The 27,771-nt window shown below is 45.1% G+C and overlaps 1 protein-coding gene across 2 annotated transcripts in view; it reads left to right on the forward strand.

The window, feature by feature from the left end:
* Positions 1-581: 581 nt before the first annotated feature.
* Positions 582-27,771, forward strand: part of PLCD1 (phospholipase C delta 1) — a 94,696-nt gene continuing 67,506 nt past the window's right edge. The window contains exons 1-2 of one of the 2 annotated variants that reach the window (XM_048837472.2): positions 582-848; positions 22,571-22,735. In XM_048837472.2, the coding sequence (XP_048693429.1) occupies positions 815-848; positions 22,571-22,735 (199 nt within the window). In that variant the 5' untranslated portion in view covers positions 582-814. Of the gene's footprint in view, positions 849-11,971; positions 12,322-22,570; positions 22,736-27,771 lie in introns of those variants that run through there. The other variant, XM_048837471.2, reaches the window with a different exon arrangement.

The following is a 27,771-nucleotide window of genomic DNA, read 5'->3' on the forward strand; positions in this document are numbered from 1 at the left end:
TTCTGTTGTAGACCAAAATGTAACTCAAGAACAGGGAAAGGCGTCTGTAGAAAATCAACTTAACAGAGTAAAATTTTGGGGCAGGGCAGAGTTCTTTTACATTCCACCTCTGTGTCTAGAATTTATAGCCTGTAAATTCTCCCCTCTCTAAGTTCCTGTGTCTATTCTGAGTGTGCTTGTGGTTTGCAGATTCTATTTCTGCTCTTGGCAATTTGTTCCACACACATTTTACTCCCTTTGCAGAATGCAATTTCTCCTGACAAGCCATTTAGTCTTACTGCCCAGGCTGTGGCTTCTGTAAGTGTCTCTCTGAATTGGGGGCTTCTTACCCTCTGGGATAGTTTTGTGGCATCCACTTTCTTCTGTGAACCGTAAATGTCTCTGAAAAGAGCAGACAGTGAATGAAAGGGTGTTTCTGCCAATCTCAGCCACAGCAGAAACAGGGTTGGGATGAACCAATGGGCGGAGGCCTAGATTTCCACGGCAGGCAGGGACATGAGAGCTGGGAGGGGTCTGTGCTGTGGGCAGAGCAGGCAGTTGGGCTCTTGGCCTCTCATAATTAGTCTCTGTATTGTGGCTGTAGCAGCTCTCGGCTGCAACAGAGAAATAAATGAGTCACCAGCCCAGAGGAATACGTCCACGCAAAGTGAGGGTCCAGCGATACCAACCAGCCTGGCTAACAGACTTGTCAGTAGGACAGAAAACAGAGTGAGCCTGGCACGTCAGGCTCCCACACCAAGTCACATTCCAACATCTGGGCATATCTGTTCCAGGAGCTCTTTGCTGCTGCTTCACATCTGCACTTTTCCCCACAATGGAATACAATGACAGTTTCTTTCCTTGCAACAGTAAGTCAATAGTGGGGACTGTAAATATCTATGCATTTGCAGGGCTTTTTCTAACTCCTCCAGAAGGGAGTGCGGGCGTGCGTGTAAAACTTTATATAGAACCATTGCAGGGAGTAATGTTACAGGGATGTGTCACTGGTCAAACCTTGCACCAAGGAAACAACTGATATTTCTTTTTCATTGGGATTATTTGTGTGTGTCGGAATGTGTTTCAAGGCTGTGGAGTTGTGATAATATGAATGGAAGATTCCAAAAAGTTATGCTTCAACTATCCTTTTGAAACACACTAAAATTTCTTCATGATGAGACTGAGGCTTTGTCTACACTGCACTTTTGTCCATAAAACTTTTGTCATTCAGGGGTGTGAAACCACTCCCACCCTGACATCAAAAGTTTTACCAAAGAAAAGCACCGGTGTGGACCCTTGTTGGGGGTGGATTTATTTTGTCGGCGGGAGACCTCTCTCCTGCTGAAAAAGAGCGACTACACTGCACACCTTTTAGCGGCACGGCTGGAGCAGCACAGCTGTGTCACTAAAAGATGCGTAGTGTAGACATAGCCTGAGACAATGGGACAGGACAGATCCTCAGCTGGTGTAAACTGTCCTAGCCCCTTTGAAATCACAGGCGCTATGACAGTTCACACCACCTGAGGAGCTGCTTCCCAGACACGATAAAAGCTACTTTAAAAATGTATCTGAAATGAAGAAATCTCCTCTTCCTTTCCAGTGAGGGAGACTTGTGTGGTCTGAATCCATGTATTTACAACGACTAGGACACTTCATAACAGGAAGAGGAGTTAATCAGATCTCCCTTATTCCCTTCCTCAACTTTACTATGTTATTATGTTACCACTTCATGTTATTTTATTCTCTTTAATGAGCTGAAACAGATAAGCACCATGCATACCTATGGTTTATGTACTATAATGGGATATTATGATGTTGAAAGAGTGTGTTCAAAGTGCCTATTCTTTTTCAGAGGCATCTGTGTAGGTGATCTCTTGTTATAGAGGCAATTTAAACTGAAATATATAGATAGATAAATGAATAAGTGCCATGCATATCTGTGGCACTAAATATAATCAGCCATTTTCAACGAGAGAAATGGGGGCGGGGGGTAAGCTCCCACATGCTCAGGATATCTTTCCTCCAGGTTTGTCAGATGTTAGAAATCCGTCTGTGGGGTGAAATTGGGGTTAATATTAGTCATTGCAGGGGAATTATTCATTATTTTCATTATTCATCAGGGAAAAGAAAGGCGAGAAAGGCATCTGAAACTGTGAGGAATCATTCCCATTCTGACTTCTAGGTCATTTTTAAGTGGATACTATTGAGTCTTGGGAACTGGCTAGTTGTTAGACAGGATTTCAGTGGCTGTTTGTATTCTTCACTGTTTGTCTGAAGCAAAAAAGTAAATACTGCATAATCTTAGAACTTTTTTTTAAAATGGCAATTTTAAAGATTAGAGCCCTTTCATGCACACACACAAGCACAGCAGTACCTTCACATGCCAAACTGCTCAGGTGAGCAGCGTTACTACTCACATGCTTACCTGTGTGCAGGATCAGGAGAAATATGGACCCATCATGTATGTCAAAGTGTCTAAACCGCACAGATTCTCTGGTGATAGGTGCATTGTAAAATGGGTGGGCACTGTGGCAGATAGACGTTGAGGCTCCTTCTGTTTCTAAATCTGGGTCTAGTGGAGATATAATAATTAATGTATATTACAAAATTAATTAACAAAGAGAAGAACATCAGAAGAAACAACAAGCACAGAATAATTCTGAGCTTAATGAATCCGGTGGTTCTTAAAAGATTATCTGGGTATATTTTACTTAATCAGTTCTCTACCTGTGGCATACAATAGTTTAATCTCCTATGGGCTGTAATACGTTGGTCTAATGTTGGTCCTAAAGGGTAGCTAGCAGGTACTGGGTGGTGTTGGTAGCCTGTTATATACAGGAGGTCAGATTGGATGATATGGGGGGTCTCGTCTGGCCTTAAACACTATGACTCTAAAGACATTAAAGGGATCGTACAGACTAAAAAGCCATAAAAGTCCAATACGTGTATTACAAGCTAGTGAATGTGCTCAGTGAATTTGTAGGCTGGTTTGTTAAAGAGAGATGGGCGGAGAGCTGGACTGGTCAAGTTTTGCCAGTTACACCAGTACAGCTCCAATCAATTAACTTTTCTGTGCCTCATGTCTGGATTTGTTTGGTTCAACTGTAGGCACCTCAAGGCTCAGATCTTATCTTATTACTTGTTCTGTAAAATGCCATCTCCATTTATTGGGCAAGAAATCAGCCGGATTCTGCAGTCCATTAATTGTTTCTCTTCTGCCTCTACCTGGCGTTTCTATCACAGTTCATCAGTTAAAACATGGCCTATACGGTGTGCGAAGGGCCACAGCCACATTTAAGGAAGGCTACTGCATTCTGCTGCAGCAAAAATACTGGAGTGGGAGTCAACAGTAAAGGGGTTAGAAGTATTAATAAAATCCTTATTGAATGGTTCACTTTCTTGTTTCCCATGTCCCCATCAGGGTCCTGAGGATTGTCCCCTTCCCCTCCCTGAATTAAACCCTTGAAGCCATATGTCATAGTCCCCTATCTTTTCTACCTGGGGCACTGGACCAGCTCTGTTTGGAATCTAACACTGTTAGGCAGAGAGGGGTTCCTGTTGAGTCGTCTGCAGCCATCTCTTCACCTCCCCAAAGGTTTGGCACTGTGCTGATCTTTGCAGCACAGTTAATTCCTGATAGGGAAAGGCAGGGACCAGGACTCTCGGTTACACTGGAGAGGATTCCTAACCCACACATAACTAACCTCAGGGGTTGTCCTGACTCGTAGTGAATAGTGATGGTAGCACCCAAAGCCCCGAGTTGGGATTGGGACCCTGTTGTGCTGGGTGCTGAAATGCACATGGACCCCAGGGTGAAGACCAGGCCCAAGCACAGACAAAAATAATATGTGGGGCAACAGTTCAGGCATGCCAGCGTGTGGAGGCAGAGCTGTAGGGTGGATTTGTGCGGGGATGGACCTTCATGAGGAACTTGAAGAGGAAGAAGGAGCACACTTGGCAAGTCGGGAGGCTGCTCCATGCAAAGGGGCAGGGATAAAGCTGAGAGTGGGAGAGGGCAATGAGGGGAGGTGAAAAGTTTGGAAGGGGTGCAAGGAATGGGGGAGAGGGGGAAGGGAGAGCAGAGATAGAGCTGAGATCGTGCGGGGCAATGAAGGCCAGGATGAGGATCTTCAACTGCTGACCTTGAATGCACAGCACTGGCAGGCAGGGCTGGCCTTATGGGTGGGCAGTGTGGCAGACTGCCCTGGGTGCTGTGGTCGGGGGGAGGGGTGCCGTGGAGGCAAGGAGCAGGGCAAGGCTGGGGTGTGAGGCTGTGGAAGGGAGCTTGGGGCAATGTGGGGGAGAGGCAGCAGATCCTGGGGGCGATGGAGGGTGGGGAGCCTGGCGAGGCAACACGGGCCAGGGGTGCCAAAATACAAGTTCTCCCAGGGCGACATTTTCCCCAAGGCCAGCCCAGCTGGCAGGCATCATTGCAAATGATGTGGGGAGCAAAGAATAATTCCACCTAACACACCGATGAAAGAGATGTAACCAAGTGTGGCTGCAGGAAAGCCACAGAGAACTATGATGTGCTTGTAGATAACCCTGTCTCCTGTGACCGTGCAATTTCACACGATTCCCAGTTAACACCATACATAGGTCCCAACTTGCTGGAAACTCAGGCCCCAGATTCACTGAAGGGCTTCTGAACCTTTCTGCAAACAAGGGCTATATTTTGAATTGGTAGCAAACCCCCCAAAGCTGGGAAATTCTCCCTGCTTTTCAGCTTCACTCTGAAGCTCGGAACCATAGCCCGGTCCATGCTAGCAATAATCTAACCAGGTTTGGGGGAGAATTATTACACGGACCAGGACCCCATTGTGCTAGGTGCTGTACAAACACAGAACAAAAAGAGTCCCTGCCTCCAAGAACTTACAATCCAAATTTAAGAGAAGTTTCAGTAATGTGGTTTCGTCAACGGAAGTGAAATATTGTTACATGAAACAGCTTTCCTAACTGGTTTAGTGGTTCCACATTAACTTCTCCAACAACACCGTCAGATGCACTCAACCATGTTAAGTGAGAACAGGATTCAAAACCCAGTCCCTGAGCAGCATTCAAACACTGCTCTGAAATGCAGTTTTGAATGGCTGAAAAATTAATTATTGCAGGCAGACCCCATGCTAGTGTTTGAAAGTGGCAGCGTGGCCACAGATTCAGAGAGATCCCTGGAACGGCCTGGCAGGGGTTTAAAGTGAACATCCGTGGCTCAACAGGTAAACTTCAAAGCCCTCACAAGACAAAATGGATCAGTGCTAACACCAGTAAAAGGATCTCTCAAGCACATTCGCTGTTGTGAAGGGAGGAGTGGAGCAGGCAGAGAAATTCTAAGTCTAAGCAAACCTGCAGTGAAATATGAGGCTAGAAACCACATTGCCTGCTTTGTGAATTAGCTTATTCCTAGCGTCACCACAAGGTGGAGCTTGTTACATATTCTATGTACTAGATGATGCAAAACTAAATGCAAACAACTGTGAAGCGGCAGAATCATAGGCCTGGAAGTCACTACTTTCCTTGGAAGCATGGGACACACTGGACAAGCCAAGGGCATTGTTGATGAGGAATTTCTTTGTTCTTCTGCCATGGGTTCTTTTAAACTTATAGAGATATGTAAATAACATAAATGCTTAGCTAGAAGATGGTGTGTAGGGCCATGGAGAGCAATTCTGCACTTCTCACCAGCAGTAAATTCACTAAGAAAAATGAAATCTACCCCCAGGAAGTGTCACCTTCGGTCTCTCTTAGATTCCTTCCTCAACACAGTTTGAAAGCTCTAGTGCAGATTATGGTGTGTAGAGAATGATGGCTGATTAGAAGTGAAGTTAGCCCTCTAACACTGAGACGACCTGGGAATTACTTACAATGGCTAAGAGTGTCTGAAGTGCTGTTACATGCATCTTGACTGTCTCAGTTGCTGTAACAGGCATATTGCATACATAGTTTCCCCTCACAACAGTTTTACACTGGTATAACTCCATTGACTTCAACAGAGTTACTCCAGATCTACACTGGAGTAACAGAGCACAGAATCGGGCCTCAAGGGTGGCAAAGTGATGTCTCGCCGGGCAGTCTGAATAGCAGTAATAAATGTAGGTTTCAGAGTGGTAGCCGTGTTAGTTTGTATCAGCAAAAAGAAGGAGGAGGACTTGTGGCACCTTAGAGACAAACAAATTTATTTGAGCATAAGCTTTCGTGGGCTAAAGCCCACTTATACTCAAATAAATTTGTAATATTGCAGTGACCCTGCCTGACACATACTAAGAGCTGGTCTACACTGAAAACTTTCATAGCTACATATCTTAGGATTAGAACGAAAAATCCACACCCCTGAGAGACATAGTTAAACCAATCTAACCCCAGTGTAGACAGCATGAGGTCGATGGAAGAATTCTTCTGTCAACCTAGAAACTGTCTCTTGGGGAAGTGGATTAATTACAGGGGTGGGAGAATCCCCCTCACTGTTGTAGTGTCAACACTGAAGTGGTCCAGTGGCACAGCTGGAGTGTTTTCAGTGTAGACATGGCCTCTGATTAACCTTGAAAGGAACCATAGTCAAGGGAAAGGAGTGCTGTGAAAGCTGAGCGCTCCCCCTTCCCACGGTTCTCATTCCCTTTGACAAATGCTTCTCTATAGAGATTGGTTTCCACAGTGATGTCTTAGGGCCAGATCCTCCTACCCTCACTCACATCAGGCCTGATTCTCAGTTTCTAGACTCCTTGGGACTGTTCTAGTAGTGTAAAGGAGCCTTAGTGCAGCTGAGAAGTAGCTTATTCTGGGAGTGGTCCCATTGGTTTCAGTAGGGCTAGACACAAAGAAAGGTGCTGCTCAGCCGGATGAAGAGTATCTGAATCTGGCATTTAATGAATGTTGCCTGGAGGGATTTTTTCAGGGGGTGGATCTGAGTCCTTGCTTTCTCCTCCTGTTTTTAGTTTCTGGAATGCACGTCTACGCTTTGCATTACATGGTTTAGGCCCCATGCAGGAGGAGATGTATCAGTTTGGCTATGGCTGCACTAGAGAGCTTACAGTGGCGCAGTTGCACTGATGCAGCTGTGCTGTTGTAAGCTCTCTGTGTGGCTGCTCTAAGCCGACGGGAGAGAGGTCTCTCGTTGGCTTAATTTACTCCAGCCCCTGTGAGTGGCAGCAGCTATGTTGGCAGGAGAAGCTCTCCCACCGACACAGTTGCGGTCCACTCCAGCACTTAAATCGGCATCAGTTATATCACTTGGGAGGGGATGGCTAATTCACACCCTTGAACGACATAACTTACGTTGGCTTAAGCTGTAGTGTAGCTATCACCTTAGTTCAGTAAACTATGAGTATATCAACATCCCAAATGAAGGCGTGATTGCAGTGCAGGGAGGCATAACTACACAAGCTTTAATCTAGCTGGCAGAGGTAACAGTGGTAGTCAGGATGTGGTGGCATAGCCTTCAGTGTGAACTATCCACCCAGGACATACCTGCTGGGGATCCTGGATGTGAACTCGGGTTGCTGGCTCACACCAGGGTCTGTGCTGCCGTGTCTTCACTGTTATCCGTGCTAGCTAGATTAAAGATAGTACAGGAACACCTACCTGCATTACAGTTACATCCTAATTTGCCATAGACCAGGGGTAGTCAATTATTTTTTGTCAAGATCCACATTTGTTGGTCAAGGTATAGTCAAGATCCAAACTCCAGAGAAAAATAATAAAAAAATAATAACAATAATGATAATGAGTAAATAAAAAGATTTTTGGGGTCCCTTCAAAAGCGTCTGGTGGTCTGGTTTTGGCCCGCCATCCACCTATTGACTACCCCTGCTATAGATGTATGTACTCATAGGGTTGAATTAGAATCGCGGAGCCAATTTTGATTGTGGATCTGGATTTAAATTTTGCAGCATGGTCCCTTCTTTGTATTTTGATGTGAATAGCATATTGTTGTTTTCCCTTGTGTGAAACATAGGTTTGAGTGCAGTTCCTGAGTACCTCGCCCAATGGGCTCATTCCAGCCCCTCCTGAGAGAAGGGAATTAGGAAACTTTTCCCACTTCACCTTTAGACATTCACATTCTTGCAATTCAAGTTCTTCGGAGATCGTATCAGGGGTTTGGGAAGGTACGAGAGGAAACGTAGCGCTGGTTCTTTTCACTATTGTTCAGTACGTTTCTCCAAGGAGCAGTCGGTATCTAATGATGGAGGTGTTGTGCTCATTTTCCAAAAGACAATACAGTGAATGTTCTATTTGCACTAGGCTTATAATTCTGCAGAATAACATTATTCCTATTTTACGTACCATAATGACAGAAAATTTAGCAGACCCCAGTTTTGGGAATATTGTCAGAGTTTGATGCTATTGCCATTTTGTAAGGAATTCTGACATTAACAGGGCAAGCACAGGAAGTGGAGGTGAGGTTACAGTGTCATTTGAAAGATGTATTTTCCTATGTTTACAGGTGTAGGACCTGTAATGTGTGACCTTTGCCTTCTGGGGAAAATTCCCATTGACATCAGCAGGTGTTACATAATGGGCATGTGCTATATAGTCATGATTATTCATGGTATAGGATCTTTCATCTCTTACATAAGAATGAGTGACAGCATCTTAGGTCACCAAAAGGCCTTGTGCTCTGGTTGTGTGAGCATGGGGCTAGGAGCCAAGCATTCCTGTGTTCTAATCCCAAATCAGTCATGAATTTGGGCAAATCAATTAACTTTTCTGTTATTTGTATTACAGTAGTAATCAGTAATCAGACCCCCTTCAAGATCACAGGCCCATTGTGTTAGATGCTGTACAGATGGAGAGTAGAAGGCCAGTTCCTGCCCCCAAAAGCTCAAAAATTGATCTGCTTCCTGTAAAATAATAGTGCTCCCTTGCCTGCCTTTAATAGGAGTGTGGTGGAGAGTAATTACTATATTTGGAAAATGCTTTGAAGCTGTGAACTGTATGTATAATTATTGTTATACATATATATACTCCTTTTCATTCCAAAGAATCCCTAGATGGTTTCCTTTTTACTGTCCCTAGGATCCCCACCTTTCTCTCCATCCAAAGTGCCCACTTCCTTGGCATCTAAGGCCCAGATCCTCAAAGGTATTTAGGCACCTAACTTCCTTTGAAATAAGGCACCTAGGCCTGAGGATCTGGGCCTAAGTACTTCGCTAACTTTGGGACAAGATTCTGCCATCCTTACAATGAGTAGTGCCTTACTGCATGAGTAACCCTATTGAAATCAGTGGGACTGCTCACTAAGGCCCTGATCCTGCAAACACTTATGTACAGGGAAAACTGTAGTCATACAAGTAATCTCATGTGATTTCAATGAGATTGCTCATATGGGTAAAGTTGCATGGTTGAGGAAGCATTTAGAGGACTGGCATCCAAGCAAGGTACTATCCAGTGTGAGTAAGGGTAGGAGAATCTGGCCTGTAACATATACTCGCTGAAGTGCAGCCAGCTCTGGAATGTAACATGATATCCTGTAACACATATTGTGATTAGGTAATACTGTATAACACATAATATCATCCTCTCACCATCAGGAAGATATACGCATCGTTTGTAAAAGATGTCACCTTTATGTAACCCCAAACTCCAATGAAATAAAGATCTGTTGTTTCCCAAAGCAAGGCTTTCTGGCTCAAAGCCTTCACCTTTGTTTTAAAACCAAACAGAGTTTCCTGTCTCCAAAGCCCCAAAGTAAAATCTAGCTTGCACATTGCTGTGTTTGTGATCCGCCTAACCTGGATAAATGACCGTACTGCTCCAGAAGGTTTGTCCAACTTCAGTGAAGGGGGACAAGTCTTTACTCAGAACAATCTTGAAGATCAGGTAGCTCTTGCACTTGAGCAACCTGCATTGTTTAAAAATGAATTAGTATGGGTAAGAACAGTAAGCAGAGGTGTTCTGTGTGCTCCAAGGTGGAACCCTAGGGGAGTGACACTAGCTGCTGCCAGGTCGGCAAGACATGTTAAAGGAAGCAAACTGCCAGTGTTGCCAGGTGATTGACGCTATGCTATGGTGCTTTGTTTTTCTGTTTAATTAGGCTGGTATCCAGTGCCATGCTGTGTGAATTCCAAGTGCTGTTTAGAGCCCAGTCTTGCAGTCCATAGATATTATAAGACCTATTAGATCATCCAGTCCATCTCCAGCCAAGGTAGGATTGCTCCCTAGAGTCCATAACTCCCAATGGGAGCCTTGCCAGAGAACACTCTGCAGGAGCAGGCCCTTACACATCTGTGAAGAAGTCACCCCCCCACCCCCCAGTGATTTACTTATAAGTGAGAAATTTCCCTCTCTAACCTGTCTACTCCCTGGTTAAAATGGTCAGTAACTTCCTAGCCAGAGAATGCATTTCCCCTATCCTCTAGTTATTTGTCTGTGGTTTGCAATCACATTGGCTAAATATGACAACATCTTGTTTGTTTACTGCAGTTCCAAGATCCATCAGTGGCTCACACTGATCCCGGAGGCATTTCACTATTAAACTCTGCAGAGGGCAGTGGCAAATTATTCTGATCATGTCCTTGGGTTTGATCAAAGGAACCAGATTCTCAGTGCTGACGCATGAGTTTTGATTTATGGTTTCCATGAAAGGTGTAGTGAGAATGGACAGAGTGTAGTGGCACTAGATTAAAGTGCCCCCCCCCACCCCTCCGCGTACTAAAGAAACTCTTTTCTCTGCCACTTGGAGTTTTGATCTAAAAACCAATGACTAGCTTAGACTCCTTATGGAGAGACTAAAACCAGGGTTAGAAATAAATAGTAGCTTACTCTTATCACCGCTAGATCTCAAAGCCTGAAAGGAAGGAGGTCAGTAGCATTGCCCTCACTTTACAACTGGGGGAAGTGAAGATGCAGAGAGGTGAAGTAACTTCCCCAAAGTTACCCAGCAGGACAGTGACAGAACCCAGCTCTCCTGAGTCCCAGTCAGTTCTCTGTCCACTAGGCAGCACTGCTCCTCTCCTTGTTACCCACACAAGAAGCTGCGCATGGGGCAGGAACTGTAGGAAATTTTAGGGAAACAAGGCTAGTGTAGCGAAGACCTCACCTCTAAAAGTGGCAGCCAGGATTTAGAAAAGAAAGATGCTCTGCTCTTTTGGAGCTTGTCTTATGACTTATATTTCAGTAGTCTTTAGAGGCCCCAGCTAGATCATGGCTCCATTGTGCTGGGCCAGGGGCCCCCAACGTCGTGCCTGCGGGCGCAGTGGTGCCTGCCGAGGCAGTTGTGTGCACCCGCAGGACACCGCGGTGCCGAAATGCGGCCGCCGAGCACGGCTGCCGTACAGCCGCCCACCGAAATGTTTCTCGGAGGCATTTCAGCGGCGGGGTGTCTTCTGGGAATAGGAATATGCTATTCCCACAGAAAGGATGGGGACCACTGTGCTAGTGACCCAAAGAACTCCCAGTACAAGTAGATAAGACAGACAAAGGGCGGGAGAAGGGAAATATTATCCCAGTTTTGCAGATGGGGAACGGAGCCACAGAGTAAGTGACTTGCCTGGGGTCACACAGGAAATCTTTGGCAGAACTGGGCCCTGGACCCAGATGCCCAGTCCAGCGCATGAACCACAAGGGATGCAAACGCAGGGGTGCTGGGGGTACGGTAGCACCCTCTGGCTTGAAGTGCTTTCCATCATAGGCAGGGCTTACAGTTTTGTTCAGTGGGTCTCAGCACCCGCCCCCCCCCCGCTATCCAAACTGTTCCGGTTCCACTGCACAAAATGCACAGGTCACGGGCGCATTGGGGCTCTCGTACCCCTATTTTCACGCGCTGAAGGATGTGCTTTAGCCCCTCTTCACCCCCAGGGGCTGCTAGCCTACGACCAGCCGCGCTGGCGACGTTGTCAGGCTGGCTCCAAACCATCCTTTGCGGCCGGTGCCTCTCTGAGCCCGCTGAGCCGACCCGCCCCGAGCAGCGGCGGGGGGGGCCCTGGGAATTTTATTCCCCCTGGCGGTGACGCGCAAAGAGTTTAATTGCGGGGCGACTTGGCCCTTCGCCACCGCGGGAGCTGCTGTAACTTTTCCTCCAATCTCTGCTGCCTGCGAGCAAGCCAGGAGGAGAGACATGCCAGCGTCACACCCCCAGCCTGCCTCCTCCCTCTCCTGCCGCTGTTGCTTCCTGAAGCTTGGGACGTTGTTTAATAACAATCTCTGGGGGCTGGGGGGGGGGACTTGCCGGATCAGAGCAGGACAAGGGCGGCTGACTGCTCCCCAGTCCGCTCCAGCAGCCCCGCGCCTCTCCCTGGATCCCAGGCTGGACCATGCAGTGCTTCTGGAGACAGCCCAAACAGAGCAAATCCCAGGACAGCGTCTCGCAGGAGCAGAGCAAGAGAGTGGCAAGGCAGAATGGCATCCGGCTGGGTAAGGGGCGAGTCAGAGCCAATTCCTCGGTGCTGGGTTCCTGGCGGCCAGTCTAAATCTGGTCTTCGGCACTCTCTTCCTAGCGGTGGCAGGGGCCCTGGTCTCGACCCCACCCAAAAGTAAGCCCCCGAAGCGATTTTTAAACTCCGGAGGTTTCTTTTCGCTAACCACCGGCCTCCAGATGTGCAAGCTGGTTGGTTTCAGGCATGGAGGAAGATTGGATCTTTTGGGCAAAGAGGCCATTTCGAAATCACTTCTTGTTCCCCTTATGCTGAAATATAACTGAGCTGTTGATGGCTATACGGTGGATGTATAGGGCACAGTGATTTTCCACTCTGGTTTTAGTACTTATCAGGACTACATTATTAATTATTATTATTTTCTTATTATTTATTATTATTACTATGGAGTCTAAAGTTGCATTCAAGGGTCTGAATTAGATTGATTACAAAAAACCGGAGGAAATTCAGAGCAAGTTTCCTAACCTCTGCGTTATTCACCGATCACTGATTAATGTTGTGTGAATTTACACCAGGGATGATTTTGGTTTTAGCGTCTTTCCTCTCAGCAGATATACCCTGGCTACAAGGGTGCTGGTGGAAGTTGGAGGAGTTTCAGACTTTACTGCAGCATTGCTCTGAATTTTATCCAAAAGACCTGTTTGCTTTTTTAAACTAACACCATTAGATCTGAGCTACTGCAGATAGTAGACACAGGGTGTGGGTGTGTTACAGTAGTTGAAATTTAAAATAGTGTCAAAGCATATAAATCTTACTCATCTGTAGACGATATGGAGATGCCTATTGTTACAGTCTCATGTACACATCTCATGAGTGCCTCTGTCTTCTGGGTCTCTATTTCAGCGCCATCACTGAAATTTTCACTGTAAGGTTGGGACCGATCATGTGTTGGGGTTACAAAGGGTGTCATTTTTAGGGTCTTTAAATTGTAATCCTTCCTGGTCAGGGACTTTGTTTGTGAAGGCTCATCTACTCTGTAGTATTGTATGTTGTCGGGACACTATTTTACCATTATTAAATATGACACATTTCACTCTAAATATTGTACATTAAATAGCCCAGGATTATGTGGTTGGTATTTACTGGGGAGAGGGGAATAGTATCACGGGGTTGGAAGGGACCTCAGGAAGTCATCTAGTCCAACCCCCTGCTCAAAGCAGGACCAATCCCCAACTAAATCAGAAGGTGGCTGCCTTTCTGAAACCATATTTAGGGAGATTTAAAAAGTTTTTTTTTGACCCATACAAAGATATGTGGATAATTTGAGGGTCAAAATATATTTTGTATAATGCAGAGGCTGCTAACTAAGTAAGGCCCCAGTCCTGCAGCCTAATCTTTGCAGGTTTAGGACCTAAGGTGGAAATCGACCAGTGTGGAGGGCTTGGTAAAGGCCCTCAATGCGAAGTATGCCTACTATTTTCCCAATTTAAGTTCTGTTATTATCATATAACTGGAAAGAAATGTCCTTAGCATACTCTGTAATGTTCGCAAGATCTTTAAATAACCTGGTAATAAAACTGGTGTGTATTGTGACTGTGGTTTCTTTCATGCAAAAGCTTCTGAAGCCACAGTGGATGGATCTCCCATTGATGCAGAAAGTAGATATTCAAAGCAAGTCCCATTAGCTCCAAACAGGATATTAGACAAGAAAATCTTGTCAATGGGAAAATCAAGTCTGAGATTAAGAGCCTGCTAAGAAAAGATTTGTTTATAGAAAGTAGTTCAAATAAACGCCTAGGAGTGTTGTCCCATTGGCATTGCTGTCTCTCTCTGGTATTTATCTGGGATCTATTACCATAATATCTGAGGACCTCACAGTCTCTGATGTATTTATCTTTGTGGCATCCCTGTGGGGTAGGGAGAGACTGTTATTCCCATTTTACAGAGGGGGAACTGAGGCACAGAAGAGTGACGTGACTTGCCTAAGCAGGGGTGCTGGAACAGTTTGTATAGTGGGGGTGCTGAGAACCATTGAACCAAACTGTAAACCCTGTATATGATGGAAATCATGTCAAGCCCGGGGATACCAGAGCACCGCCAGCTCCAGCACCTATGTACCTAAGGTTACATAGGAAGTCTGTGATGGAAGAGGGACTCAAACGTAGGTCTCCTAACGCCTAGGCTAGGGCCCTAACCACTGGACCATCCTTCTTCTGGAGAGCAAAACCCACAGTTATCCCCAGAGCAGTTATACCGCAGACAGTGCCCGCTCATCTATACCAGTGTGCTTCCACACTTTGGAAAGAGGGTAGCTCACTCTGGACTTTGTGTCACTATTGATATGGCTGAGATTTGAACAACTATTCTCTAGCCAAAAGGACCTGTGTCAATATAGAATCATAAAAGCGTAGGACTGGAAGGGACCTTGAGAGGTCTTCTAGGCAGTCCACTGCACTCAAGACCAGAGTAAACGTTATCAGTCATTCTAGACCATCCCTGACAGGTGTTTGTTTAACCTGCTCTTAAAAACCTCCAGTGATGGAGATTCCACAATCTCACTAGGCAATTTATTCCAGTGCTTAACCACCCTGATAGGAAGTTTTTCCTAATGTCCAACCTCTAAGCCTCCCTTGCTGCAATTTAAGCCCATTGCTTCTTGTCCTATCCTCAGAGATTAACAAGAATAAGTTTTGTCCCTCCTCCTTGTAACAACCTTTTATGTACTTGAAAACTGTTATGTCCCCTCTGGACTCTCCAGACTAAACAAACCCAATTTTTCCAATCTTCCCTCATAGGTCATGTCTTCTAGACCTTTAATCATTTTTGTTGCTCCTCTCTGGACTTTCTCCAATTTGTCCATATCTTTCCTGAAATGTGGCTCCCAGAACTGGATGCAATATTCTAGATGAGGCCTAATCAGCGCAGAGTAGAGGAGAAGAATTACTTCTTGGGTTTTGCTTACAACAGTCCTGCTAATACATCCCAAAATGATGTTTGCTTTTTTTGTGTGCAAGTGTTACGCTGTTGACTCATATTTAGCTTGTGATACACTATGACCCCCAGATCCCTTTCTGCAGTACTCCTTCCTATACCAGCCTCCAGTGCCCATGGGGGGCAGGAGAAGGGAGCTAGTCACACCCCTCTATCAGCTTCCCCTTTCTTTCCTGAAGTTCTCAGCCTTGCCTTTTCCCTGTCCACTGGTCCTGCCCTCTCTGCTCTCATTTCCTCCTAGCTTCCCTGCCTCCTTGCTCTCTCCCATCCTGTTCCTTGCAGACTCTTTCCCTGGAACCTCCCTCTGCCCAGGTCATCCACGGTGACTGCTTTCTTGGTTCAGATTCCTCCTAAAGTCCATATGTCTTCTGCCCAGCCTCTCAGTGTTAGTTGGAAGAGCTGTGATGCGCCTACTAGCAAACCATGCAGGGCTCTGTAGCCTCTCTCTGGCCACCCAGGTCATGTGTGTCCATAGAGACTTGCGTCCTCACATGCAATTTGGTGTTCCGTGATCCCGCTGGAAGCAGCGGGAGTATTCGCTAGGCTGTCGGATCAGGCCCTTAGTCTTCAAGCTCCTTGGGACAGGGATCGTGTCTTCCACTGGGTTTCGTACAGCGCCAAGCATATTGTCAGCACTTGACATTATTTTCCCATTGATGCCCGTGTTTAATGTATTGTGGCAGCAGGATGTAAAGTTTGTGCATAACACAGTGCATGTGTGTAATGGAACATGTTACGGTTAATGGGTGTTACTCACTACGCATACATGTACTGATCAGTTCCTTCCATGCTCAGATCTGCATTATCTTCTCCACTGTGTGAAATCCCTTCCCACCCATTTCATAGTGACAGAGGCAGCAGTGGAGCTGGAAGCAGGGCCCAGAGCTGTGCTGGGGTGGAGGCACAATACCTCTACCTGGCTGATGCTGGGCTTCCGTAGATTCTCCCCGGAGCTGCATGAATCTCATCCATCTGTGAGCCTGGGGGATCTCGGCAATTGCTGGTTCCATGAGTAGAGTGAACCCTACCCAGGAATGATTTGAGGGGAAAGGCTCATGTTCTCCCCCAAACCCAGAACTTTCCTGTGGGAGTTTCCTAGAAGAAGAAAGTGATCAGCAGGTATCCTAGAAATCATTTTCCCATGAAAAAATGCAGAATTTGCTTTTTTACAGAAAATCTTTAGTTTTTACATTTTGTGAAAAAAATAAAAACACCTATTAACTATGAACTAAATTTTACTGAAAGTACCAGTGACGCTTGTTCAGTGCGTGCGACCTCCTCCACTGGTGGTTGATTGTTGAATGGCTTTAAATTTACAGTGGAACCCCATTTATCTGATTTAATTGGGACTGGAGCCAGATCGGATAATCAAAAATTGGGATGATCAGGAGAACTGGCAAAGAGCTTTCTATCCCTTATTTTAAGATGGGAGGGGGCCTCGAGCGGTCATTCCCTTGCCGTGCTGACAGCTGGAGCCCACTCACCTGGGGCTGACCACCTGAATCCTGCCACTGTCAGACTGATGGTTCTGTTAATGGAGAACTTGGATAAATGAGGTTCAACTGAATATCAATAAAACATTGTGTTCAGCTGATACCTGTATATATTGTGGCCTGGGAAACAAAAGTTCAGCGTTTCGTTTTAATCACAGAAAAATGCTGATTTTTATGGTTTTTTTTATCACGGTGATCCCTGGTGATCAGGTCCTAGTTTAATTAACTTTGATCACCACCCAATGAGAGAAAGCTTAGAGGCCCAGTGGTGCTCTCAGACAGAGAGGTGTGTAACAAATGTAATATCCAAGGCAGTGCTGGGGAAAGAGAGACCCCGATAACCTTGCCGGGATCTCCATCTCATTTCTCATCTCCTCTAATACCCTTTGCCTCTGACTCCTTGAGCCAGCCTGAGGATCTAGGCCTACTTCTCGGCTTCTTTAAAGTAATCTAGTGCTGGTGAAATGTATTACAAGGAAAACGCCTGGAGAGTGAAGTCTGCTGTCTTTCCACAGGGCAACAGGCAGCATGACAGAGGTGGATGGAGGAAGTGTTCAGGTACTGTGCCCTGGAGGAGATCACCGAGCAATGACTTGGTGGGATCCCGGAGAGATTAAGGCCCAGGGCTCCTAGACTGTGTTTCCACTTAGCTATAAACTCCCAGGGTGATATTGGACAAGTTGCGCGTTAACGTCTCAAGGCCTGAGTTTCTGTGTAAAGTGGCTATGATAATACTCACCCATTTCACAGAGTGTGGTGAGGTTAGTTACTTAATGTTTGTAAGGTGTTGTGAGAGCCTTGCTAGGAAGGTACTTGAAATCCCAAAATCCAGAGTTATTTTTACCCAGATTTCGGGCTGTGCTTAGCAACCTAAAATGTTACCTTTGGTCTGATCCACTACAGCACAGTCTTTCTGCCTCTTCTCTAGCCTACAAGCACACGCCGGTGCAGTTGTCTGCATGCTCCTGGCCCTGCTGTTGTTGTTATTATATATTATTTGTATTACCATGACACCTACGAGTCCCAGTGATGGACCAGGGCACCCCTGTGCTAGTAGCTTTACAAACGCAGAACAAAAAAGACAGCTATCTCAAGCTGGCCACACCGGTTTTGGGGGCTGGCTCATAAACTCTGAATGTTTGGGGTTGGCAACACTGACTCAGGTGATCAGCTGTTCCTCCCCCTATCCCCAGCTCAGCCTGTAGCTTAAAGACACATTTCAGCTCTAAGTATGATGCTGTTATACCTCCTTCAGTTGTAGCTAAGCCTAGTTAGGTTTCCTGTCTGACCCGTCAGGTGTTTGCTGTTGATGTGTCACAGGAGGTTCTTAGCTGCAGACAAACTGTGTACTAATCAGCTGTGGATTTTCATGCCTGAAATGGTGTCTAAGTAGCCTGTTACCAGCCCCTTCCAGATGGTAGCGGCTCACATCAGCTGTATGTTTAAAGCAGGAATGAAATAAATGACACAATGGAAATCTGCACAACAATCACATTACTATCCCCTAGCCCAGGTCAAATTCCTTTTATCTGTTATGAATCACACTGCAGGAATGACCTTTATGCTGCATTATGTAACACTGGGAAGTGTCCTAGGGAACTGAATTATCCTGATGACTGTGAATACCAATGCGTGCTGCTTAATCAGGAAGATGTTGGCAAAAATTCCACTTAATGGGGTGCATTTGACTAGTGCCAAGGAGTTAAGTGGTGTTTAACCAGCTCTGGATTGTGGCTTTTTATATAGGGCAAGAGGTGTGCATGATACCTCAAAACTGACACATACTGTGTCTGGAGAAGTAAGACGTTATTGTCATCATCTCCCATTCCTATGTTCTTCCCAGCACATGCTCCATATTGTTCATTATAATGTTCTGCCATCTGGTTTCCCCCAAAGGAAATAGCTTAGTGGTCAAAGCATTAAGTTGAGAATTTCTACTGTCTCTGGAACCCCAGGTTCAGATTATTATGACTTTCATTTACAATGACAGGTTTCAGAGTAACAGCCGTGTTAGTCTGTATTCGCAAAAAGAAAAGGAGTACTTGTAGCACCTTAGAGACTAACCAATTTATTTGAGCATGAGCTTTCGTGAGCTACAGCTCACTTCATCAGATGTATACCGTGGAAACTGCAGCAGACTTTATATATACACAGAGAATATGAAACAATACCTCCTCCCACCCCACTGTCCTGCTGGTAATAGCTTATCTAAAGTGATCATCAGGTGGGCCATTTCCAGCACAAATCCAGGTTTTCTCACCCTCCACCCCCCCACACAAATTCACTCTCCTGCTGGTGCTAGCCCATCCAAAGTGACAACTCTTTACATAATCAAGTCGGGCTATTTCCTGCATAAATCCAGGTTTTCTCACATCCCCCCCACCCCCATACACACACAAACTCACTCTCCTGCTGGTAATAGCTCATCTAAACTGACCACTCTCCAAGTTTAAATCCAAGTTAAACCAGAACATCTGGGGGGGGAGGGGGTAGGAAACTTTAGGAAACTGGTTTAACTTGGATTTAAACTTGGAGAGTGGTCAGTTTAGATGAGCTATTACCAGCAGGAGAGTGAGTTTGTGTGTGTATGGGGGTGGGGGGGGGGATGTGAGAAAACCTGGATTTATGCAGGAAATAGCCCGACTTGATTATGTAAAGAGTTGTCACTTTGGATGGGCTAGCACCAGCAGGAGAGTGAATTTGTGTGTGGGGGTGGAGGGTGAGAAAACCTGGATTTGTGCTGGAAATGGCCCACCTGATGATCACTTTAGATAAGCTATTACCAGCAGGACAGTGGGGTGGGAGGAGGTATTGTTTCATATTCTCTGTGTATATATAAAGTCTGCTGCAGTTTCCACGGTATGCATCCGATGAAGTGAGCTGTAGCTCACGAAAGCTCATGCTCAAATAAATTGGTTAGTCTCTAAGGTGCTACAAGTACTCCTTTTCTTCATTTACAATGTTCACTACGTGTCCCAACCACAATCAGGGCTCCACTGTGCTAGGCACTGTACAAACAAAGACAGGGTGTTTCCTGCTCAATCTTCATATGAATGTGGCTGTCCATTACTATAATATCTCAGTATGTCATAGTCTTCATTGTACAGTAGAAGAAGGGCTGTAAAGCGATTAAAAAATTTAATTGCGATTGATTGCACTTGTTACTAATAGAATGCTATTTATATAAATATTTTTGATGTTTTCCACATTTTCCAATATATTGATTTCAATTACAACACAGAATACAAAGTGTACAGTGCTCACTTTATATTTTTTAATATTTGCACTGTAAAAATAAAATAGTATTTTTCAATTCTCTTAATACTGTAGTGCAATCTCTTTATCATGCAAGTTGAACTTACAAATGTAGAACTATGTACAAAAAATAACTGCATTCAAAAATAAAAAAAAATGTAAAACTTTAGAACCTACAAGTCCACTCAGTCGTACTTCTTGTTCAGCCAATCGCTCAGACAAACAAGTTTGTTTACATTTGCAGGAGATAATGCTGCCTCTTATTATTTATAATGTCACCTGGAAAGAGAGCAGACGTTCGCATGGCACTGTTGTAGCTGGTATTGCAAGATATTTACATGCCAGATGGGTTAAAGATTGATATGTCCCTCAAGCTTCAACCACCATTCCAGAGGACATGCATCAATGCTGATGATGGGTTCTGCTCAATAACGATCCAAAGCAGTGCAGACCAGTGCATGTTAATTTTCATCATCGGAGTCAGATGCCACCAGCAGAAGGTTGATTTTCTTTTTGGTGGTTCGGGTTGTGTAGTTTCCACATCGAAGTGTTGCTCTTTTAAGACTTCTGAAAGCATACTCCACACCCTGTCCCGATCAGATTTTGGAAGGCACTTCAGATTCTTAAATCTTGGGTTGAGTGCTGTAGCTATCTTTAGAAATCTCACATTGGTACCTTCTTTGCGTTTTGTGAAATCTGCAGTGAAAATGTTCTTTAAACGAACAACATGCTAGGTCATCATCCAAGATGGCTATAACATGAAATACATGGCAGAATGCGGGTAGAACACAGAGCAGGGGACATACAAGTCTCCCCCAAGGAGTTCAGGCTCTAAAGTTTTAATTTTTTTTTTTTGAGTGCAGTTATGTAACAAAACAAAACAAAAATCTACATTCGTAAGTTGTGCTTTCATGATAAAGAGACTGCCGTATGGTACTTGTATGAGGTAAACTGAAAAATACTATTTATTTTGTCATTTTTACAGTGCAAATAATTGTAATAAAAATAATATAAAGTGAGCACTGTATACTCTGTATTCTGTGTTGTAATTTAAATCAATATAGTTGAAAATGTAGAAAGCATCCAAAATATTTAATACATTTCAATCAGTGTTCTATTGTTTAACAGTGCGATTAAAACTGTGTTTAATCATGATTAATTTTTTTAATCACGATTAATTTTTTTGAGTAAAATCGCATGAATTAACTGTGATGAATCGACAGCCTTAAGTAGAACCTCAGAGTTACGAACAGTTCGGGAGTGGAGGTTGTTCGTAATTCTGAAGTGTTCGTAACTCTGAACAAAGCGTTATGGTTGTTCTTTCAAAAGTTTATAACTGAACATTGACTTAATATAGCTTTGAAACTTTACTATGCAGAAGAAAAATGCTGCTTTTAGCCATCTTAATGTAAATGAAACAAGCACAGAAACAGTTTCCTACCTTGTTAAATCTTTTTTTTTTAAAACCTTTCCCCCTTTTTTTTTTTTAGTAGTTTACGTTTAACGCAGTACCGTACTGTATTTTTATTTTTTTATTTTTTTGGTTTCTGCTCCTGCCTGATTGAGCATTTGCAGTTCAAAATGAGGTGTGTGGTTGACCTGTCAGTTTGTAACTCTGAGGTTCTACTGTATTGATTTTTACACCACCACATGAGGGACAGCAATGCTATCATCCCCATTGCATAGCAGGGGAGTTGAGGCGCAGAGAGATTAAGTGAGTTGCCCAAGTTCACACAGGAAGAGTGGCAGAGTGGGGTTTTGAACATAAATCTCCAGAGTCTCAGGTCTGTGCCTGAACCACAAGACCCTACTTCCGCTTCTATACTAGGTGATCCCAATACCTCCCCTGTTTGGATGCTAATCACTGGCTTTTTAAGATCTAAACTGCATTAACACAACTCTGTAGTATCTGGCTGATGAATCTTGCCCATATGCTCAGGGTTTAGCTGATCGCCATATTTGGGGTCGGGAAGGAATTTTCCTCCAGGGCAGATTGGAAGGCCCTGGAGGTTTTTCGCCTTCCTCTGTAGCATGGGGCACGGGTCACTTGCTGGAGGATTCTCTGCTCCTTGAGGTCTTCAAACTACAATTTGAGGACTTCAATAGCACAGATATAGGTGTGAGGTCTTTTTTAGGAGTGGTGGGTGAAATTCTGTGGCCTGCATTGTGCAGGAGGTCAGACTAGATGATCATAATGGTCCCTTCTGGCCTAAATATCTATGAAAACTCTTATGAAGAACATAATTTGTGTATCACGGGGTTTACTATGTGGTGATCTTTTGGACAAGACCATAAAAGCAAGGGTCCAGTCTCTCTGTCTGGGAAAGAAAAAAAGATCCTGGAGATTTTTGTTTTGTAAGGGAGGAGTTTGCCCCAGTGTTTTGCAAAATGCTCTCTCCCTCTACATTGTGCTAATTATCCTCTGGTGTCCAGCCCAGAGCTGGCTGCATTTCATTGGTGTATGTATATGACTTGGGGACTCTGCTGGATGGAAAGGTCTGTATAAATAGACATTAATTATTATACTAATGCTAATGCTCTTCTGTGCAGGCCTGCAAGATGACAGGGATCTGTTATTCCTCCTCAAGGGGAGCCAGCTGCTGAAAGTGAAGTCCAGCTCTTGGAGAAAGGAGAGGTTTTACAAACTCCAGGAAGACTGCAAAACCATATGGCAGGAATCCAAAAAGATGTTGAGGTCTCCGGAATCACAGCTCTGTAAGTGACCGTCCCCTTATCCTAGGGGCAGCATAATGTCCAGTGGTACGGTGTCTGGAGAGGTGATTGGTTGGGAGTGTAGGCCCAGGAGACAGGAAAGTAAAAGCAGGAAGTAGGCATTCCACGTACAGTCAGTGAGTCTGATCCAGTGCTCAGACTCCTGGTGTCTTTAAGCCAACTTTATGCCTTCTAGATTCAAGGCTACTTGAGGAGCTGAAATGGCCCCGGCATAACCTAGGCAGCTCTGAGGGCTGCTTGTGTCCCCCAGTACTGCCCTGTGCTTGAGAGGCAGGCCAGTGTAGGAATTCTCCCTTAGGCCTTGTGGGCTGTTGATGGTTGCTGTATGCGCCCAGAGTGGTGTAAAACAACTGTTTCAGAATGAGACCGGGCTGCAGCCCCTCCACCTACACCAAGCCCACCTAAGCAAGCAAAGGCTGCAGCCAGTGAGGACAGGCAGAGATGCTTCTGGGTATGGACCGGGTCACACACACACAGACAAGGGAAAACCCAGCACAAAACTGAAGGGGCTCCCTTTTACTGCAGCTGTTGAGAATTGCAGCATCTCCATGGGAAAGCAGAGCGAGGGGCAGAGGAGATAGTGGGAGCTGCTGGCTCAGAGTCAGGCCCCAGAACGAAAGGGAGAGCTGCAGGGATCAAAGGGAAAGGGCAGGTGGCAGGTGTGCATTGTTGTTCCTCTGGCTTTGCGAGGCTGAGGTTGTTCTCATGACTGATTTAGAAACATGAATCCTGCCCATCATTGTCCGTAATAAAACACCCCAGCACCACACTTGGTATTGAATGAGTGCAGGGAAAACCCAGCTGTGTCACAATCACCCTGCCGACATCGTTATTCATTATTTGTATAACTGTAGCGCCTATGAGGCCCAGACCCCATTGTGCTAGGAGCTATACCAACATAGAACAAAAGACAGTCCCTGCCCGCCAGAGTTTACTATCTAAGTAATCTCCTGCCCACAGATAATAAATGCTCTCCTGGACCTTGAGCCTATAAGGAAGAGGCTCAAACAGTTGCCCTCCGCCTCCACTCTAACATCTGCCACATGCCCAGGGGCCTGAATTGCAAGAGCTCCACTGCGTGGGGACAAATGTGGCTAGAAAGGCCATAGTGGACAGAGAGAAACTCTGAGTTTGTCAGGTCATGGGCCAGTCTGGGCTTCACCGCTCAGAACACACACCTGAGGGTGACCAGAGATCCTGAACTACTACATGCTGTAACAAGTGAGGGTGACGAGCCCTGGCAGAGGCTGGGTGGGGAAAAAGGTGGCTGGTTGTTAACAACTGTAAGCTCGCATGCCTGTGCTTGGAGGAGTGCATCAGGCATGTGTGTTTACTGGCTCACCCGGCAATTTGTGTTTTTTTTTTTTTATCTCCTTCTCAGCTGGCCATGGGTTTGTCTGATACAATTCTCCTGCACGGATCTTTGTTTTATAAGCTGCTAGGTGAATAATACCAAATATAGATTTATAGTGTGCGGCAGTGCAAGGTCACATTGCCCAGGTTGTTTGTAGAACGTTTGACTGTTACAGTTGAAACTAACCAAGCTAAGGGCCCAGACCTTCAAACTCAGGTGAGTAGTTCTTACTCCTGTGAGCAGTGTCTGGGATTACACCCGGGGTAAGTGCTACGCACCTGAGTGAGGGTTCAAATAGGACTGGGGTCTGGAGAGGAAGGGTGGTCTTGTTTAAGAACTGGATTAGGACTCAAGCAATCTAGCTTCAATTCCTGGCTCTGCCAGAGATGCCTTGTGTGTATCTCAATCTCTCTGTGCTTCCATTCCCATCTGTAATGGGGGATTATAATATTCCCTCTCCTACCCTGTTTATGCTGTAAACGCTTCAGAATAGGAACTGTCTCATTAGGTGTTTGCACAGTGTCTAGCATAACAGGGCCCCAGACTCAATGGAAGCTTCCAACCACCACTGTAATTGAAATAATAATAAAGGCCCTAGCTAACTCTCTCTCTCTCCAGTTAAGTCCCATTCTATATAGGTTATGGACGCGAATGAAAGTAACTATCAAAGTCCTTGCCCAGATAACGTCTACTTTGAAAACAAACAAGGGTGTGAATTAAAATAGCACACCGTTCAAACAGGAAAAAGGAAATGGCAAATGTAATGTGTGTGAGTATTCTCCAGGCTTGCTGAGGCCCTGAATGCACTGGCCTTTTAAGGGTTTTAGGGAACTGTATTATAATTTGATCTATTGATTTACTTGTGTTTAGTTTCTTTAATGTTGTAAGCCACCACCATAATATCTGGACACATGACACAGATTACCAAACCATCCACAATATTATATGATATATTCAGGTAACATCTCAGTGGGTCTCTCTAGATCAGGTCCCCATATACTAGCTGTTTGTAGCAGATCGCTGACTCACCACTGCAGTGCCTCCTGCTGGTCATCTGGGACTTAGCTTGATTCCAGCACTCAGAGCACCTCCTGTTGGCTAGTGTCTCTCCTTCCTCAGGCCCCCGGGTCTCTCCCAGACCCCAGTGCCCCTTACCTTGAGGTGCTGCCCCACAGCAGTGCCCCCACACTCTGGGTCTCCCTTCCCAGGGGAACCCCCTTCCTCTATGCCCACCTTGCCTCAGTGGCTACTGCCAGTCATCATCTAGCCCCCTTTCTCCGGGGCAAACTGCAGTCTGTAATGGCCACTCATCATTGGCAAGGGGGTTGGACCAGCTACCTCTGCCTATCCCTGGGCTTCACCTCTGCAGCCCCAGTACCTCCTTAGGCCTTTAACAAGGCCCCAGCCTGGGGAGTTGCCCAGCTGGAGCTCCCTAGCACTGCTCTGCTTCAGGTACCCTTTGCTCCCAGGCAGCCAGGTCCTTCGTACTCCAAGCTGGAGTGAGACTAACCCAGCTCCTCCCTTTAGCCCTTATATCAGGGCCAGCTGTGGCCGCTTCCCCAGTCAGCCTACCTTTTCTCCCAGGAGCAGGGTAACTGCCCCGCTACAGTGCTGTACACGCATTTAGTAAGAGATGTCCTTGACCCAAGGAGCTTAAATAGACATGGCAAGGGAGAGCTCAGGCACAGACAGATTCAGTGGCTTGCCCAAAATCATACTGGAAGTTTGCAGCAGAGCTGGGATCTGGACTGATTCCTCTTGGAAGTTGCCAGGTCGGCCAGGAGTCCCCTGTGTGCTTTATTCACTCCAGAGAGGTCAGGTCTATAGACCTGCTACTCTGTGTTGTGTTACTTGTCATTCAGCTACAGCGGCAGCGTGGAGCCTGTGTTGTTGCTGCCACTTATCTTCTCCCACAGGCTTCTGCTCATGAGAAGGCTTTCTGTCTGGGAACAAAAAAACCCCAAACATCGGCTCCCAGCTTTCAGTGGAAAAGGGAGAGAGATTATGCTGGTCTCTCGATAACAGGTCATTGAAGTGACTGGATTAACAGATGGCCAAGAGGAAATGTCTGCTTTGGGAAGCTGGCAAATAGCCAGTCAGAGCAAAACCTCGCGCTTTCCGTCGTCAAAGCACGTTACAAACCGCACCGCACTGAATGGAGGAGGTAGTATGTTCCTCAGGTGAAGGCCTCAGGACATGTTTGTTCTATTGCTAGCTCTGATTCTGTCCTGTCATTAAACTGTGGCCAAATCACGTAGCCCTTGGCCATACTAAAAGTTGCAGTTCTTTAACTACAATTGATTTTTAATCCATCTAGTTACGCCAGTGGAAATCCCTAATGTAGGCTCACCTAAACCAGTGTAGTCGCTGCTTAACTTGGTTTAGATTAATTCAGTAAGGCCTTGTCTAAACAGGGCTGGTCGAAAACTTGACAGTGAAATTGTTTTCTGAGTAAATGATATTTTTCATGAAAAGTGTCTGCTTTTTGTGGAAAATGGCTTTTTGTGAACACCCCAAAACTAAAAATTTTTGGCTGAAAAATTTTGATCAAGAAATGACACTGCGGTGCCTCATGGGAGTTGCAGTTCAGGTACCTTATTCCCCCATTCTCCTCTATGGGTTGGATTCCCCAGCTGGACTACATCTCCCATGATGCAACACGACCAGGGACTCCTATGATACACTGCAGCGGCTCAGCCAGATGGGAAATGTAGTCCAGGTAGGGAGCCCAGCTCAAAAAAGAAAACCAGGGCATGGAGCACATGAACTATAACTCCCATGAGCCATCATGACAGCATTTTCAAATCAAATTGTTTGGGTATTGACTGAAAAATTTTAATTTTGGCTTAACAGTTTTAGCTTTCAATTTTTTTGATGAAACGTTTTAATTTTTCACAGAAAAAAAAGCCCGTTTCCAATCAGCTCTAGTACATCAGTTTAATGGACTGGATTGAAAAAGTAACTTACTGATGCAGGCTAAACCGATTTAAACACAGCTTAAAACATTTTACGTGCATCTACCATAGGAATTTGTGCCAGTTTAACTAGATCAAATTTAAATCCGTTTACTTCAACCAGAGCAACTCTTTGAGTATAGACAAGGCATTAACCTCTTCATGTCTCAGTTCCGTCTTCTATAAAATAGGAATAATAACAGGGGTATTGTGGGGATTCAGGTCTCTAAGGCATTTTGCAGTCTTCAATTGGTAGGTGTTCTACAAGTCCAGAGTAGTATTACTCATTAATCCTCTCAACACTCTTGTGTAGTAGATAGATATTATCCCTACTTACCCTCACTGAAAAGCCCTATAGAATTGAATACAAAATGGTAACTTTCCTGTAGAAGGTTTGAGCTGTCCTTTAGACTGGCTACTGAATCCCATGCATGGTTTACAACCTACTGAAAAGATCTAATTCCTTTTCAAATTCTATAGGTATGCAGAATAATTCTAAAGAGCCCTATTATTTTCCTTGTTTTCTGTTTAGTCCCTGTTAATTTCTACAGGATTTTTCCGTATGGGTTTGCAGAAGATTTAGCCCAAAATTTGGTGAAAATGTGGCTGCCCATGTTTAGGCACCTAAATATAAGTGTCCTAATTTTCAAAGTTCCTGAGTCTCTACAGTTGCCATTAATACCAATGGGAGTAACACACAAAGAACCAGA

The sequence above is a fragment of the Caretta caretta genome, chromosome 2 (assembly GCF_965140235.1).
Source record: "Caretta caretta isolate rCarCar2 chromosome 2, rCarCar1.hap1, whole genome shotgun sequence".
Classification (NCBI taxonomy): domain Eukaryota; kingdom Metazoa; phylum Chordata; order Testudines; family Cheloniidae; genus Caretta; species Caretta caretta.